The 16,356-nt window shown below is 57.5% G+C and overlaps 2 protein-coding genes across 3 annotated transcripts in view; both read left to right on the forward strand.

Moving 5' to 3' along the window:
• AKT2 (AKT serine/threonine kinase 2) overlaps nt 1-6,086 on the forward strand; it is a 51,768-nt gene extending 45,682 nt beyond the window's left edge. For both annotated transcript variants that reach the window (XM_036408239.2, XM_045570867.1), the window contains exons 7-14: nt 481-546; nt 1,590-1,658; nt 2,311-2,433; nt 3,411-3,539; nt 3,723-3,937; nt 4,403-4,490; nt 4,597-4,699; nt 5,722-6,086. In XM_036408239.2, the coding sequence (XP_036264132.1) occupies nt 481-546; nt 1,590-1,658; nt 2,311-2,433; nt 3,411-3,539; nt 3,723-3,937; nt 4,403-4,490; nt 4,597-4,699; nt 5,722-5,801 (873 nt within the window). In that variant the 3' untranslated portion in view covers nt 5,802-6,086. The remainder of the gene's footprint in view (nt 1-480; nt 547-1,589; nt 1,659-2,310; nt 2,434-3,410; nt 3,540-3,722; nt 3,938-4,402; nt 4,491-4,596; nt 4,700-5,721) is intronic.
• Nucleotides 6,087-6,569: 483 nt separating this feature from the next.
• Nucleotides 6,570-15,462, forward strand: LOC118702247 (cyclin P). The gene is made up of 7 exons (XM_036407999.1): nt 6,570-6,609; nt 11,693-11,943; nt 13,238-13,327; nt 13,401-13,556; nt 14,132-14,290; nt 14,374-14,525; nt 15,229-15,462. The coding sequence occupies exons 1-7, from the start codon at nt 6,570-6,572 to the stop codon at nt 15,392-15,394; spliced, it is 1,014 nt and encodes a 337-aa protein (XP_036263892.1). The 3' UTR covers nt 15,395-15,462.
• Nucleotides 15,463-16,356: the final 894 nt, after the last annotated feature.

Raw genomic sequence — 16,356 nt, forward strand, 5'->3', positions numbered from 1 at the left:
GGCCCACTGTTTCTGGTGGGTCCAGTTTCAAGGTGACACTCATGCTGCCCCTGTGGGGACCACACAGAACCGTTACTCCTCCGCCTGGAGTCCTAATTCTAGATCGAGTTCTTCTGGCAAGAACATTTTCAGGTGGCGATTCCCTCGGCCTGTGACACTGCCTCAGGGATCTCACGATGTCTGCTTGTTCCCTCTTAGGGATGTAAACATTTTCTGTGGGCTCGGGAGGTGACAGCCTGATCCCTTCATTGTAAAGTCCCCATCAGCTTCTCGCCTTGTGGTTTTGAAAGCAAGCCACCGAGCGTCCTTGCCGTGGCCCCTGTTCCTCAGGGCTGTGGATGGCGACGCGCCCTCCTGCCCTCCTCGCTCTGCATATGGCCAGGAGTGGAGTTGTCTCACCAATGTGTTGCCCCATCCCTTAGGTTGGGGGCATGCGTGCTGTCACCCACAGCCCCTCACCTGGCCTCTGTCTGTCTGCAGGATGAAGTTGCCCACACAGTCACCGAGAGCCGAGTCCTCCAGAACACCAGGCACCCGTTCCTCACTGTGAGTGCTCCTCCCTCAGGCTGTGCCCCTGGGAGCCTGCAGGCCAGCCCTTTGGACAGGCTGGGAGCGAGCCCAGCCCTGCTGCTGGGAGCACAGGCCTAGTGATTGTTGGCCAGGCGGCTGGGCCCCCAGGTGGCAGCAGCTTCCCAGGCAGTGGCGTCATGTCAGCAGCTCAGACGGGTGCAGGGACCCTGCAGGACGGCCCAGGGGGCACGGCTGCCTCTTTATGAGTTCGAGGCACTTGGCCCAGCTGGTCCAAGTGGGGACGTTCTTTTTTGTTTTTATTTACAATGCAGTGCTAGAAGCAAATGTATCATTGTGCTGCCTGTCCACTTACGCTGAGCAGACGCCTCTTTGGGCTACAGCTATTAGTTACATGGACCAGGTTGAGAACGGCTTATGGGTTGTTTCTGCACCTCGGTTGCTTTCTAGGTGTTCTGTTAAGCCACAATACTTGTTCAAATAAGATCTTCCGAGGTACTTCCATGCAGAAGACAGAAAATAGTGGAGTTGTGAGCAGAGGAGCAACGAAGGGTTCTGAGCAGCCTCTTCAGAGCTCCTTAGAGCAGAGTGAGGGCTACTCTTCATGCAGACCGCTGTCCGAGCGGCTTTGGGGCCAGCTCCAGCTCCAGCCAGCAGACCTCGTGTGTGTGTGTGTGTGTGTGTGTGTGTGTGTGTGTGTGTGTGAGGGGGGGGCAGGAAGGAGAGGGAGGAAGGGGAGGAAAGGAGAGGGAGAAAGGGGAGGAAAGGAGAGGGAGGAAGGGGGAGAGAGCGTGTGCGCACTTAATACATTTGACTGTAAAGTGGAGGAAGAGATATGAAGTGGCTCTGCTAGCTCAAAATAGTCTCTCTCCTGACCTTGCTTCTTGGAACCTCAGTGGCAGGCAGAGGACAGGTTGTTCAGCCTAGTACCCTCCCCCGGCCCTCAGAGCCATGAGCCCGCTCACATACCCCAAAAAGGCGAAGCTGAGGCTTGAACCCCGCTGCCCCACTCCTGTGGTCGGGCTGAATCGGCAGTGCCCCAGCCACTTCCTCCCCCGCAGGCGCTGAAGTACGCCTTCCAGACCCACGACCGCCTGTGCTTCGTGATGGAGTACGCCAACGGTGGGGAGGTGAGCCGCGCTGCCCGCCTGGCTTTCTGGGTGTCTCGTGCCCAAGGGGGAGTGAGGTGGAGGGTAGGGGGAGACTTCCCGGGGTCAGCTGGTCCGTCCTCCGCTCCTTGAGGAAGGCATCGCCATCTTCGCTTGCGGCGGGAGGCCTCTCAGAGGCCAGTGGCTTGCTCAGACTCAGAGCTAGTGGGTGGGACACACGCCGAGGTCCGTGGGGAGCAGAGGGCCGTGCGGGAGGTTGGAGGACAGTGGGGAGGACGTGCTTGGAAGATGACCTGCAAAGAAAGCGAATGCAGGCCTCTGCTTTCCCGAGTCTGTCAGAGCAGTCAGCCCCTTGTTGGCACCCACTCCGGGACCCTTCCTCCTCTCACAGAGGCTTCATCTGCCTCTGGTCTCACAGCGGTGGCCACTGCTCATGACTCGTGTCCTCTGCTTCCGTGCTGTCACTCTCCCCTCCCTGCAGGAAGGCCCAGGACTGTCCCCTCTCCCTGCGGCCAGTCCTTCACGTGAGCTCTTCTCTCAGTTGGTCCTTTTTGGTTGTCCCTTGCCGGTTCATGGAGTAGATTTGACCTTTTCACTGGTCCGCCAGCAAGGTTCATCCTTCCCTCCTCTGGGCCAGGGGCCTGACGTCCTGCCCCTTTCCCTCCTCCGGCAGCTGTTCTTCCACCTGTCCCGGGAGCGCGTCTTCACGGAGGAGCGGGCCCGCTTCTATGGCGCAGAGATCGTCTCGGCCCTGGAGTACCTGCACTCTCGGGATGTGGTGTACCGCGACATCAAGGTGAGCCCGGCCGCCCGTGGAGAGCCGGGCTGCCGCACACCGGGGCGCGTCTGTCTTGTCCAGGTGCCTGTGTTAGCTCCCTTTGGGGCTCAGCCTTCTGCTCTGGCCCCTGGTCGTGGTTCCACAGCAGGAGCCCTGCGTGGGTCCCTTCCAAGCCTGCTGTGAGCAAAGGCTGCGGAGCAGTGGAGGGTGTGAATTGGCGCAGGCACATTAGCAGGCGGTTTGCAGCGTCCACCAGCAGTGGGCATGGGCGCACCCTTGAGCCAGCCATTGTGCCCGAGGCGTGTGCACCACAGGAACAGGTACTGTGTGCACCTCAGAGTGTGGACACTCCTCGCAGCACTAGTCATCCTAACCCCAGGGGTTCGCTGTCGGAACATGGGTGAAGTCCAGGGGGGGTGTTCGCACTCGGGCTGCACAGCAGTTAAAGAGCCTACGCTCAGCCACACACAGCAGCGTGGATGTGTCTCACAGACTGGCGCTGGGAAAGCCAGGGCAGTCCAGACGAGTCTGTGTGATGACGTGTAGGTAAGGGCAGGGGAAACTGCAAAAGAGAGAAGGAAGTAAAATTACTTCTCTGTCCCGAGCAGAGGATGGCTAGTAACAGGGAAGGGGCACATGGGATGTCTGAGGGACTGGAAGCATCTTTCTTGACCTGGGGGAGGTTGGACAAAGGCCCACTAAACGGCCCATTGTGTGAAGTTTAGGAAAAAGGAGACACTTTTCCTCACACCCAAAGTGGGGAGGGGGGGGATGCAGGTTGGGGCAGGACTGAGCTCCCCTGAGGGGTGGCCAGGGGCTGGGAGCTGGGAGCCTCGGAGGGTGAGGGCTTTCCCCTGTGCTGGAGTGTGTCCCAGAGCTCAGCCTGGGGTCCTTGCTGTGACGGCCCCTCCAGGCAGGGCTGGGCCCGTGGGGTTTCAGGGAGGTGGCAGGAAGCCTGGGAAGACATGTTCCTGATGCACTGACTTTTCCTACAGCTGGAAAACCTCATGCTGGACAAAGATGGCCACATCAAGATCACTGACTTCGGCCTGTGCAAAGAGGGCATCAGTGATGGGGCCACCATGAAAACCTTCTGCGGGACCCCCGAATATCTGGCACCCGAGGTGTCTGGGCTGTGATGCAGAGGGAGGCGGGGCCCCGGGCTTCCCCCACCTAGACACTCTGAGGGCGGCTGCATTTCCTTAGATCGGCCTCCCCAGCCCCAGGCAGGGCCTTGTCCCCCCTGGACCAGTCAGCTCCGAGGCCCCGGAGTGCGGGCCTGGCCCCTCATTGCCCCTCCCCCTCAGGTCCTGGAGGACAACGACTACGGCCGGGCCGTGGACTGGTGGGGGCTGGGCGTGGTCATGTATGAGATGATGTGCGGCCGCCTGCCCTTCTACAACCAGGACCACGAGCGCCTCTTCGAGCTCATCCTCATGGAGGAGATCCGCTTCCCGCGCACGCTCAGCCCCGAGGCCAAGTCCCTGCTGGCGGGGCTGCTTAAGAAGGACCCCAAGCAGAGGTGAGGGCTGGCTACTGCCCTGCTGCCCCACCGCCTGCCGCCGCTGCTCCCTCAGCCACTGGGCAGCGCCCACGGGCACCCGCACTGGTGGGTGTGCTGTGTGGTCCCCACAGCCGGCACTGGAGCACTCCCCGGGGTCAGGCCGTCCTGGTTCTCGCCTGCACGCCTTGTTTTATGGGGATGCTGAGGAGCAGGGCGGCCCTTCCTGGCCATGGTGGCCCAGGCATATGTGGCAGAGCCGGGATGTGAGGTAGCCAAAGGCCCTCTCAATCCCCCTTCTGGTCTCGGCCCAAGTTGCAGTGTCCTGGCCCTGCCCTCGGCACTTCCCTCCTCTGCGAGGCGGAGTGTGGCCGGGACAGGCTTTGAAGGCTCTCGGCCGGCGTGCCTCAGGCCCCGCCTGCACCGGAAGCGTCTCCCAGAACCTGGCTGCCCGGGAGGCGGGTGCTCATGGCCGTCTCTGCTTAGGCTCGGCGGGGGGCCCAGCGATGCCAAGGAGGTCATGGAGCACAGGTTCTTCCTCAGCATCAACTGGCAGGATGTGGTACAGAAGAAGGTGAGTGCCACCACCACTGCTTCCAGCAGGAGCGTGGCCCCTGCGGTGGCCTTGGCCAGAGCCTCCTGGCCTCCGGGTCCTGAGCCTGGGCTGCTCTCCTCCACAGCTCCCACCACCCTTCAAACCTCAGGTCACATCTGAGGTCGACACCAGGTACTTCGATGATGAGTTCACTGCCCAGTCCATCACAATCACACCCCCGGACCGCTGTGAGTGTCTGAGCCCCCGCTGTGGGCTGGCCGGGCGGGGGAGGGCGTCTGCTCTGACCCAGTTCTCCCGGAGGAAGCTCGCAGGGCTTTGGCTGTTAGCCGTCTGCTGGCCAGTGAGCTCACCACAGCCACGGTCCAGCCCGTCCGGCGGTCCAGGCAGAGGTCTGGGCAGGAGGTCCTTGGGGAGTCGTCGGTACTGAGATGGCAGGTCCATAGTTGTATTCGCAGACCACCCAGGTCTTTGGAGCCCAATTATTCATTGACTCTGTAGCTGTTTGAGTTCTTACGCTGACCCGCCAGTGTCTCTGTTGGAGACAAGGCAGTGATGGAGACAGCCCTGAGCTGTGCCCTCAGGAGCGCTCAGTCCAGGTGGGGTGACAGCCCAGAGTGGTCAGGACCACAGGGACCGGGGAAACTCGGGGGAAATGCCTGACTGCGGGTCAGGGAGGTCTTCCTGGAGGAAGAGACATGGCAGTGAGACTCAGTTCTGGCAGAAGGAATGGCTGTGGGGCGTCTAGAAATGAGAGCGTTACAGAGGTCAGAGTAGATGGGGAGGGGAGAGGAGAGGGTGTGGACGAGCAGGAGGGTCTTGCCCCCGGGGGGGGGGGGGGTTACAGGGGCTGTGGAAGGCTTTGTAACGAGGAGCAGGGCTGCATCGGGGTTTCAGAAAGACCTTTGGCTGCATGTGGAGGGTTTGTGGTGGCCAGGGAAGGAGCTGGGCAAAGGAAGTCTGGGCAGACCTCGGGGTGGACTGAGGTGTGGCAGGGGAGGGGAGGGGAGGGGAGCCGGGAGCTGGTGGGATGCCGAGGTGGCTGAGTGAGCAGCTCTGAGACCTCGGAGCCAGGGTATGACAAAGGGTCTGTCAGGGAGGAAGTCATGGACACCTCAGCAGCTGGAGTTTCTGCCTGTAGTCCTTCCTGAGGTTCCCTCCCCCTGCACCCCCCCCCCCCCCCGGGAGTCTGGCCGGGGTACTGGGCCCTCTGAAAGCCCGTCTTCCCAATCCACCCCCACTGACCCTGCAGATGACAGCCTGGGCTCTCTTGACATGGACCAGCGGACTCACTTCCCCCAGTTCTCCTACTCGGCCAGCATCCGCGAGTGAGCAGCCGCCGCCTGCCTGCCGCCACCACGGACATGCATGGCTGCCGTCGCTGCCAGGGGCTTTGTCTTCTGTTTTTTTGGTCTTTTTTGTTTGCATCTCCATCCCTCACCCCTTGCCCCCGTTTCTAGTTCTCAGCCCTCTGCCAAACTCCTCTCAGTGGACCCAGTGGCCCTGCCTCCAGGACCCTGTCTGCCCTCACTCTGCGCCCAGATCAGGACTGGGGAGACTTCGCCGCTGCCCCAGCACCTGGCCTTCGGGCAGTTGGGGAGATTTTGGTTTTTGATCGAGTCCCAGTGGGGAGCAGAAGGCGGGGGCCTGCCTGAATGTGGGCAGCCCTCCGTGCCTGTCATCAGGCTCCGAGTGGCCGGGCGAGGGGACAGTCCAGCCCCTCGCCGCACAGCAGCGAAGTGGTGATGTCCAGGCCGGCGGGCTTTGGGAGCCGCAGGAGCGGGTCCAGGGCTCCCTCGGGCTGGGGTCTGTTACCTGGTGGGGAACCCAGAGCGGCCAAGGGGATGGACGCTGCCTCCCTGTGCCCCACGCTTCTCTCTTGCCCCTGTGGACGAAGTAGGAGGAACATTTGGGGCCCAGTCTGCCCACCCCAAGCCCCGTGCCTTACCAGGGCTTCCTTCCAGCCAGCCTTACCTCCTGCTGGCCCGGGCCTGGCCCTGGCCCCTCCGAGGATGGGGCCAGCATGCCCCTCTCTCTGCCTGGGCAGAGGGGTGCCAGCTCGGCTGTTACACATCTCGCACCGAGACAGTATTGGGCCCCATGAACTTGGTGGAGGAGGGGGCGGGGAAGGGTGTCTCTGGTACGTACTGGGGTGGGGCCTCTGAGGAGGCTCCAGGCCACCCCCCTCCCCCAGCCCCACGTTCTGCAGCCTTAAGGTGAACGTGTCAGTGCTATGGGCACTCACGTGCGTGTGTGGACTGTGTGTGCTGTTGGTGTCCTTGTGCATCTGAGTGCACATGGTGTGTGTGTGTGTGTGTGTGTGTGTGTGCGTGTGTGTGTGTGCGCGTGTGTGTGTGTGCATGTGTACTGGGTGTGTATGTGTAAGAGCAAGTGTGTCCCGGCCTCGGGTGTGGTGTGTGTGTGTGTGTGTGTGTGTGTGTGTGGACTCGGGCCCCTGGCCCTGACCCCAGCATTTCATCCCAGGGGGAGGGGTGCAGGCCTAGAGGGAGAACCACACGTGAGGTCCCCTTGCCGCCCTCTCCCCCTTCCCCACCAGCGTCTCTGGGTGTTTGAAACGTAACTTTCGTGGTTTTGATCTTCCCACCTCCTGTACTAGGTAGTTCACAGAGAGACATCGGGTGGGTGGGGCTGGTCTGGGGGGTGGGAGGTCTCCTCTTTGTGTGTGTTTGTCATTTATCTGACAGTTCTCCGTCTTCCCCACTGGCCTTTCCCTGTTCCTCATATTTGTACGGTACAAGCAATAAAGACTCATTTCAGACCGGGCCCACCACCTGGGCCTTCCTTGCTCATGGAGTGGCCCCAACTGCCCGCTGCCTCCGCTCCCATTGCTGTTGGGCCCTTTAAGTTGTGGAGGCAGAGAAGGCGTCCGGGGGAGGTGGTGTCAAGCTCAGGCTGGAGAGGGAGGCGGCTCCTGGGAGTGGGAGCTGTTGAGGAGTTCGGGAAACTCTGGGCTGTGGTGGGTGTGGTGGACAGAGATCACCCAGGTGCTCAGAAACTGCTTAGGCAGAAAGATGGGGTGGAGGGCCAGGCGAGAGGGCCAGGTGGCTCTGAACAACAGGCTAGGTGAGGGGTCCTGGCCGGACTGAGGGAGCATGTTCACCTCCCGAGGTGTTTGAGCCCTAGAGCAGGCGTTGCCTGCGCATCTGCACCCTCCAGTTCCCCTGCAGACTCCTTGGTATACTGCGGATTTGTGGGGGCTGGGGGCACCTCAGGTTGGGTCACAGCCCCTCCTCCCCCCTTTGTTCTGGAGTCCTCTGACAGCTGGTTCCGTGCCCGAGTCCCTCTTCCAGGCTGCCGTGCTACGCACAGTGAGCTTCAGGCCGGTTTGCCAGAAGCTGTTAGGGCTTCCCACACGGAGGGTTTGAGATCTTAAGCGAGGGAGGCAGGAAAGTTGAGTCCAGGAAGTCTCTTTCCTGCGGCCGAGACCTGAGGAATTTTTTGGCTTTTTTCCTAATTTCATATGGTCGTTTTTAAATTATAATAGTGTGCCTGGTGACAGTCAGATATACAGGCTATGAAGAAAAGCCTTTCCTCGCCACTCTCGTCCTCGTAGTCTGAGGGGCCGAGGGGCCGGTGCTAGAGAACCTCACGGCGCTCCGTGTGTCTGTCCCTGGGACCTGTCCGTGTGTCTGTCCCTGGGACCTGTCGCAGTCCTGGGCGGGTTCCTGTAGGTTAACCAGCTGCTTCCTCCATTGAACTTAATGTCCTTAGATGCAGTGGTGCTTCTTATTCCTGTAGGACTTCTCCCGGACTGGGAGTTTTCGGTGAAAAGATTGAATAAAATTTTACCAATTAGAAAAATTAAATTTTGAGTCATCTGTTTTTTGTCATGTGCATGTAGAAAATATCAAAGTTTTGTGTGTGTGTGTGTGTGTGAGAGAAGAATAATGCAACAAAAGTGCAGAAGGAAGTAAAAATCACCCGATCACAGACCTGGGCCCTGAAGGTTCTCAGTCGCTTTCTGCACAGGTGGGCGTGGCATCGCGAAAGGCTGGCTCCTCTGAACAGCTCTCCTCCCAGGCAATCCTGCCTCGTGGAACCCACCCTCCCACCACTGCGTGCTCACTCGGAAGACGTGGGGTCGCCATAACGATGAGGCTCTTCGCCCATTTGGAGGAGCTGCTGTGGGCGTGGCTGTGATGCTTTCCAGGGCTGCCCAGGGTCCTTCAGGGGGACACTGCCGCTGAGTGCGCCCTGTCGACAAGAATTTGCTTGTTTGCAGGTTTTTTGTTTGCTTTTTGCTGCCACCACAGTACTGAAGTAAACCATAACAATCCACTTTTACTGTGCTTGTGCTTTTATTTCTGTGGCCTACATTCCAGGGGTGCTGCATTTTAATGTGGCAGCTTTCCAAAAAGGTGTGATTCACGTATTTCTAATGTTGGTTAGAAATAATTTCAGACTGGTAGAAAATCTTAAAACTTTTAAAAATAGTGCTGAAATGACTGTAGGGTTAGAGCAGGAAATACACAGGATGAACCTGGAGCATCCAGTCATGTCCAGAATTAAGGACCTGAAAGAAAAGAAAACCTCACTAATGGCATGTAGAGGGACACGGAGCAACGAGAAGAGCTGCTAGTGGCCAAAGCTGAACGCAATTCGAGCACCAAAATAGTGTAGTGTAGGTTATACCCACAATGGTGAGAACAGACAGATCTGTGCAAAAGTCCCATGCTTTCCATAGATACTCTGCCTTCAGGGGAGCCTGCCCCCTCCTTAGACTTCTTCCAAAGAGCACAGCAGAGGAGGGGCAACGCCTGACAAAGACCACATCAGCCGGTGATCAGTCAGCAGCAGTGCCAGTCACGTTGGCAGCGTGTCTGATACATGCAGTGAGCAGGTGTCCTGTCTCTGTGGCCTTCCTGTAGAGCAGATTCCCCAGTCTACAAGAAAACAGACTCCAGGCAAATCCCAACTGAGGAATGTTCTACAAAAGACCTGCCACTAGTTCTCAAACTGTCAAGGTGAGTCAAAACAAGAAAAGCCTGAGAAATAGGCAGGAAAAGCTTTAGGAGACAAGGAGACTCCGTGAAATGTATCCTGAATGGGGTGCTGGAACAGAGAAAGGACAGTAGGTAGATAGGAAGTCTAAGGCATGGACTTGAATAACATTTCTATGGTTCATTAAATTGTGACTAATCCTTTTATATAATAAAAGGCTAATATGCAAATTGACCAAATGGCAGAATGACCCGTTGCGATGACACGCACTGACCACCAGGGGGCAGACACTCAATGCAGCAGCTGCTTCCTGGTGGTCAGTGTACTCCCCTAGGAAGCACCACTCAGCCAGAAGCCAGGCTCACGGCTGGTGAGTGCAGCAGCGGTGGTGGGAGCCTCTCCTGCCTCTGCACCAGTGCTAATGATGTCCAACCGAACACATCCCCGAGGGCTCCCAGACCAAGAGGGAACAGGCCGGGCTGAGGGACACCCCGAGGACTCCCAGACTGCAAGAGGGAACAGGCTGGGCTGAGGGACACCCCGAGGGCTCCCAGACTGCAAGAGGGAACAGGCCAGGCTGAGGGACACTCCAAGTGCCGAATTTTGTGCACTGAGCCTCTAGTGATGTACAAGATGTTAATAGTGGAAATTTGGTGTCGGGTACTTGGGAACTCTACTATGTCTGCAACTTTTCATAAATCTATTTTTATTTTAAAAAGTATAAGTAGTTCTTGGAAAGCTGACACATAATGAACCATAGGTTCCCCACAGCGTTTTACATTTACTCTGTTCCCTCCTCACTCCACATTTACGTATCTGTCCCATAATGAGAACATTATCCAGTGATCAAGGTCCGGAAGTTGACAGTGAAACAGTGTTCTCAGACCTTCATCAGACTCTGTAATGGCCACACTCATGTCCTTGTGTACCAAAAAGGGACAATCTCCTGGCAAGTGACTCAGGCTTGCTGTTGAACCCAGTTGTCAGGGTTGAAGCTAACGGGCAGTTATTTTGCAGATTGCCCCTCAGTGAGGGGTTACTACTGATGCTTCCTTGTGGCTATGTTCAAGCTATTTTGGCAGGAATTCCCAGAAATGATGTGCCCTTCTCAGTGCAACTTACCGGAGGATTCCAAACAGCCCATGAGCGGGGTGACTGCTCCCCTGGTTAAGGTGGCGTTGGTCAGGTGTCTCGTTACAACATCCTCTTTGTAGTTAGTATATTGTACAGAAACATTTGGAGAATGTAAATACCCTGGTTCTCACCACAAGCTCACAAAAGCCCTGAGCCAGGCAGGTGCCTGATGGGTTTAAGGACCATGAAGAGGACAAGGTGTCTCACGTGGAGGGAAGGCAATGAAGAGCAGAGGAAATGAGGTTAGAGAGGGCCAAGGGGACCTGGTGGGAGGAGTTCGGTTGTACTGTATGTGTGACAGGAAGCCTTTGGCCCAGCATTTTGTTCTGTCTGTGTTGCCAGCCTCTCTGACTTGGCAATACCTCCAATAGCAAGCTCGTTTCCCCTGCAGGAAGGCTGTTCCCTCCACTTGGGGCATCTCCCTGGCCTTTACTTTCCTGGCTCCTTTTCCAGATTTTAGCTCCAATGTCACCTCAAAGAGGTCTTTCCAGACAACAATCTCTAAGTTACAAACCCATCCTTTCCACTCATTCATTAGCAGATATTTACTTAGCACCGCGTGCCCAGCTGTATTCTAGGCACTGGGAACACAGCCATGAAAACAGACACCTTGCTCTCATGGGGTTCACATTCTAGTCGGGGGGGGGGGGAGAGGAGGAGAGTAAGTATAGAGAATGGGACCCGCTGCTCTGGGCCCACAGGTGGCGGCTACAGGGGATTTGCTCACCCCCGAATCCTCTGCCCAGAGCACAGAGGCCTTCTCTACATAGCTGTGACTTGTAGCTCCTATGTACTGAGCTTTGATTCTATTAAGCCACTTAAACACAATGTTAGAAAATCCTCGGGCCAACTATCAATGGAAACAATCCCTACTTCATAGCTGAAGAGCGGGAGGCTCCAAGAGACGGCACCCCGCCATGCGGTAAGTGGAGGACGAGAGCTTGACCCCAGCTGAGGGTCGGTGCGGTGTTCGCCATTGACCACACACCTGCCCACCTGCCCAGGTGAAGCTTACTCGCGCATGCGCCCAGGCTTGTTTAAAGCGCCGGCGGCCGCGGCTCCTGCTCCAGGAGGAAGAGCCGGGCTCCGGGTTCGCCCTAGACGCCGGCCTAGAGGATGCTGGTGAGCCACAGGAGCCTGGGCCCCCTCCCCTCCCCGCGCGGGACGCCCCAGGCGCGACCCCAATCCTTCTCCCCTGCAGAGTCAGGCAGCCTCCTTTGGCCCAGAGCCTGCTAGCGCCCCGGCCCCCGCCAACGTCCCCGGACCCGCGGGGAGGCCGGCCGCACGGCGCGCGCCGCCGGGGCTGGAGGCGGCCCTGAGCGCGCTGGGGCTGCAGGGAGAACGCGAGTACGCTGGGGACATCTTCGCCGAGGTCATGGTGAGGTGGATGGGACACTCCCTGGAGGCCGCCCGGCCCCGGCTGAGGGCAGCGAGGGGGTGGGCTGGCCCAGGCCAGAGCTGCTAGGCGAGCCCGTTTGATGAGCATTTCTAAACTCCCTCCCGGCCAGCCTGTCCGCCCCTTCCTACCCCACCCCAAGTTCCTGGCTGGTTTTCCCTGCACAGTTATCTTCCAATGACTTGTTTCCACCCTCCAGGCTGTTTGCAGTTCCTCCTCTGGTACCTCAGACCCCCTCCCACTCGTCCCTCACACTCGTTTAACAAATATTTAGCAATTTGTCAACCAATGTTTTTTGTTTTTTTGTTTTTTTTTTCTTTCCTCCCTGTGCCTTAAAAAATTACAGAGTTTCAATGTAACTTTAACAAACGTTTCTGAGGATGCTCCGGCGCAGGGGATGTGGTGATGAACAGCTACAGTCTGTCTTCCTGTGGAAGGCAAGCAAGTGTAGTGGTGACTTCAGAAGGGCCATAGAGACAGAAACAGGCCGTGACAGACGCTATCAGAGGAAACACTCAAGGGAATAATTTATTTTACACACATCTTGTGACCATCTCTTCTGGGCCAGGGCCTCTGTGAGGAGCTGAGACACAGCTGGGATTTGGACAGAAATCCCTGTTCTTGTGGTGCCAGCAGCCTCGTTGGACAAACAAAATACACAATGAAACATAGCCATCTCCAGAGTGAAAATGACATGAGGGAAATAAAGTGATGTGACCGGGAGGAGTGTGGAAAGAGTCAGGGACTCAGCTGATGCATGAATGACTAGAAGTCAGCAATGCAAGGAGCTGGGGAAGGACCATTTCAGGTGAAGAGCACGGTACACATATGCACAGGTACTGAGGTAGGGATATGGTTGGCACAGTCCAGAGCCGAAAGAAGGCTGGGGCAGCTGCGGTGTGAGGAGAGAAAAGGAAGAGATGATGTCGGAGCAAGGACAGGGCCTGGGAGAGTCTGAGGGTCCTGGAAGCCGAGGAGGTGCTGTCAGCTGGGAGTTCCTTGGTCCGGCTTCTACTTAGGAAACGGTGTTCTGAGGGTGGATTTGCCTGGGGAGCAGGGGGAGGTGCTGCGGCAGGGGGCTGAAGACTGGGAGGGCGGATAGGGAAACATCAGGAGAGAGTCCCGGATTCTAGATGGTGATGGACAAGGAGCGTAGGGGGCGCTGGAGGCACTCACCTGCCTCCACCTGGTGTGAGGAGGCCGCAGCACCCAGGGCTGGCGTTAGGAGAGGCAGAGGCACAGGTGCGGAGAGTCAGGCCTCCCTACCTGACCCCAGGTGTGCCCCGCGCTGCCCCAGATGCCCCTGCCCCGCACCGTGACCCCAGAGATGCGCGCACTCGTGGTGGACTGGCTGGTCCAGGTGCATGTACGTAGGTACCAAGAAGGGGGTGGGGCTGGGCCCGCGTGGCAGCCTGACTGTAACTGGCGCCCCTCCCCAGGAGTACCTGGGCCTGGCGGGGGACACGCTCTACCTGGCTGTGCACCTGCTCGATTCCTACCTGCGCTCCAGCCGGGTGCGCCTCCACCGCCTACAGCTGCTGGGCATGGCCTGCCTGTTCGTGGCCTGCAAAATGGAAGAGTGCGTGCTTCCCGAGGTACTTCCGGGCGGGGCCAGGAGAGGGCGCTCTTCCTCCCGGCCGCGGGCACAGGCTGAACTGTGTGCCAAGTACCGTCCCCACAAACACTTCCCATTGTCTTGGAATCCCAGTAGATCTGATGAGTTCGGGGCTGCCAGTCTGTCCTTTTAACAGGAGGCTAAGACCCAGAGAGAGGAAGGTATTTGCCCAAAGTCGAGTAGTTGGGACTTGGACTTAGTTACGGTAGTTATGACCCTTAACGAGTAGCTACAGTTAATGCGTGTGAACTCAGTGCAGTACCACAACTGCCTGGTGAAGAAGGAGCGATATCCCCGTTTTACAGATAAGGAAACTGAGTCTCAGAGCGCCCTGAATGTCCAGGCCACACAGCGCGGAAGTGGTAGGGTTTGAACTCGAATTCAGGTTTTTCTGACTCTGAAGCCTATATTCCCCAAGACTTCCACACAACACATCGATGGTCCCATTTTACAGACCAGAAAACTGAGGTCCAGAACGGGGACGGACCCGAAGCCAGGGCAGGGAGTAACAGCAAAGGTCCAAGACTCCCCCACCTCTTTCCCCCCAACCCGCAGCCCGCCTCCCTCTGCCTGCTGGGCGCTGGCTCCTTCTCCCAGGCCGAGCTGCTGCGAGCCGAGCGCCGCATCCTGAGCCGCTTGGACTTCCGCCTGCACCACCCAGGTCCACTCCTCTGCCTGGAGCTGCTGGCCGCTCTGGCCGGGAGCGACCCCCAGGTGCGGGGGGAGGGGAGCAGGGGCGTGGCCTGCGCGGCTGGGGGCGTGGCCTGGCGATCCGGCGGGTGATGATGCTTTGGCAGGTGACGCTCCTTGCCACCTACTTCCTGGAGCTGTCTCTGCTGGAGGTGGAGGCAGCTGGGTGGGAGCCCGGTCGCTGCGCAGCTGCGGCGCTGAGCCTGGCGCACCGTGTGCTCCACGTGGCGGGCTCCGGAGTGGAGCCGGCACTTTATAGGTAAGGCCACCGAGGAGGGTTCTCCCCGCCCCCAGGCAGTGGCTTCAGGATCTGCCTTCCTGATCGTTGTCTTAACTGTCTCAGAGAGTGGGAAGAAATTATTGAGGGGAGGGCACGATGACACCTAGACTAGATTTTTCTGGGTATAAGAGAGAATGGGGTATCTGCCTAGCCTTGGGTTATCCCATTTGCTTTTCTCTGGGCGGGTCTGAGAGAGTGGGGTATTGTCCAGATTTGGAGACCCTTAATCTTGTCTAGGGTGTGATATAGGATCTTCCCAAGCCCGGAAGATGCTCTAGCTGTGTTTCAGGGCGGAGAATGAGAGGTCTGCTAGCCACTAACCGCAAATGAGGTGTCCCATTAGCTGCTAGAGCCCCTATCCCTGTTAACCATGATGTCAAGGGGCTGGGCGAATTTTCTGTTTCCAGCCGTGCTCACTGGGGAGAGCTGGATGCCAGTCCATCTTCAGCCCCAGGCCTCCCCCGTCAATGGCCCTGGCGCTCTCACTGCGCCCTGTGGGAAGAATCAGAGTCTGCCGGCCCCTCCAGTCCCTTTCTAGTCTAGATGATGGGCTACGTGCCCTGGGAGGTTTCCGGGGACCCAAGTCAATGTGTCTTCTCCGCCTCCAACCCAGCTCCAAGGACAGGTAATCTCCACCGCCACCCCCTGCACCCATCTTAGTTTCTCCGTCTTTCCTCCGCAGCCCCGCAGAGTTGGACCCGCTGGAGCCGTGCATGGCCCGCGCGGTGCTCCGAGGCCCCGCACCCGGCCGCGCTGCCATCTTCCTCAAGTATGCGAGGCCACAGCGCAGGTGCACCAGCTTCTTTGCTGCCCGCCTGCTCTGCTGTCCCCAGCCGGGACCCCCCTGAGCCCCGAAACCCGTCAAAAAAGACTCAATGTGTGTCTGTCTCCCACTTCAATAAAAGAATTTCTTTTATGCCGAGCGCTCTCTGTCCTTATTGGTCAAATTCTGGTCCATCTCTTGCTTTTGATTGGTTACTTTCCGGGCCTCGTCACTAATTTCCTTAGTGATGAAAATTACGAACTCTTCCACGAGGGGGCAGTGGTGGGCTTCCGCCCGGACGGCTGAGCAGGATCAAACTGGGATCCCAAGCGCCAACATTTGCTGGAGACAGATAGCTGGAGAGGGAGGCTGCGAGGAAAATTCCAATGCAGCCTGAATGGCCCTCGGTCTCAGAGTTGGGAAGTAGCTAGGAGGGATGGGCTGTGGGAAACAGAATATCTGCCCCAGTCATGGATTCTACCTAGATGTTTCCAGGTTTTCAGATTTTGTTCAAGTGAAGCTGAAAACCTGCAATTCCTTAAATATCTCTGCTTTCCTCTGTTGGCAACTCATTCAATATTTTTTAATGATTGCACAAGCCCAACACATCGCCTGTGAGGGTCACCTGTGGCTTTATTGGTCTTTGATAGCAAGAGTTTTATAAGTGGGATCTGATTTACTTAACATCATTGCAGTGTATTTAGATTGTAAGTTAATATATTCACACAGTGTTAGGACATTGGTTGGCACCTCATAGGCACTGTGGAAGTGCGGCATTGCATCGGAGCAGGACTGTGAGTTGGTGGCAGTGGCCCTGCTTCTACCAAACCCCTGGTACCCAGCCATGTAGTAATCAGAAAATATTTGTTATGAATCAATGGATCGCCTTGTTTTTAATTAAAAACAAAACACACCTGAGGTACAGACAGATGACTTCACTGCACTGGAATTCAACTGCAGGAATATTAGATTCTTAGCCCAGCCAGGGTTTGAAGGTTCAGGGAAGAGAAGTTTCTGTCCTAAGATGGTCAAGGTTGGACAGGATGG

Source organism: Pipistrellus kuhlii, unplaced genomic scaffold (assembly GCF_014108245.1).
Source record: "Pipistrellus kuhlii isolate mPipKuh1 unplaced genomic scaffold, mPipKuh1.p scaffold_m20_p_38, whole genome shotgun sequence".
Lineage (NCBI taxonomy): Eukaryota > Metazoa > Chordata > Mammalia > Chiroptera > Vespertilionidae > Pipistrellus > Pipistrellus kuhlii.

Excerpts from the sequence above, each read along its gene's own strand:
- LOC118702247 (XM_036407999.1), top strand. The coding sequence starts at position 6,570 with ATGAACTTGGTGGAGGAGGGGGCGGGGAAGGGTGTCTCTG. Across the intron at positions 6,610-11,692 it reads GGCGGGGAAGGGTGTCTCTG|CCACAGGAGCCTGGGCCCCC; the intron begins GTACGTACTGGG and ends GATGCTGGTGAG. Across the intron at positions 13,557-14,131 it reads AAGAGTGCGTGCTTCCCGAG|CCCGCCTCCCTCTGCCTGCT; the intron begins GTACTTCCGGGC and ends CCCAACCCGCAG.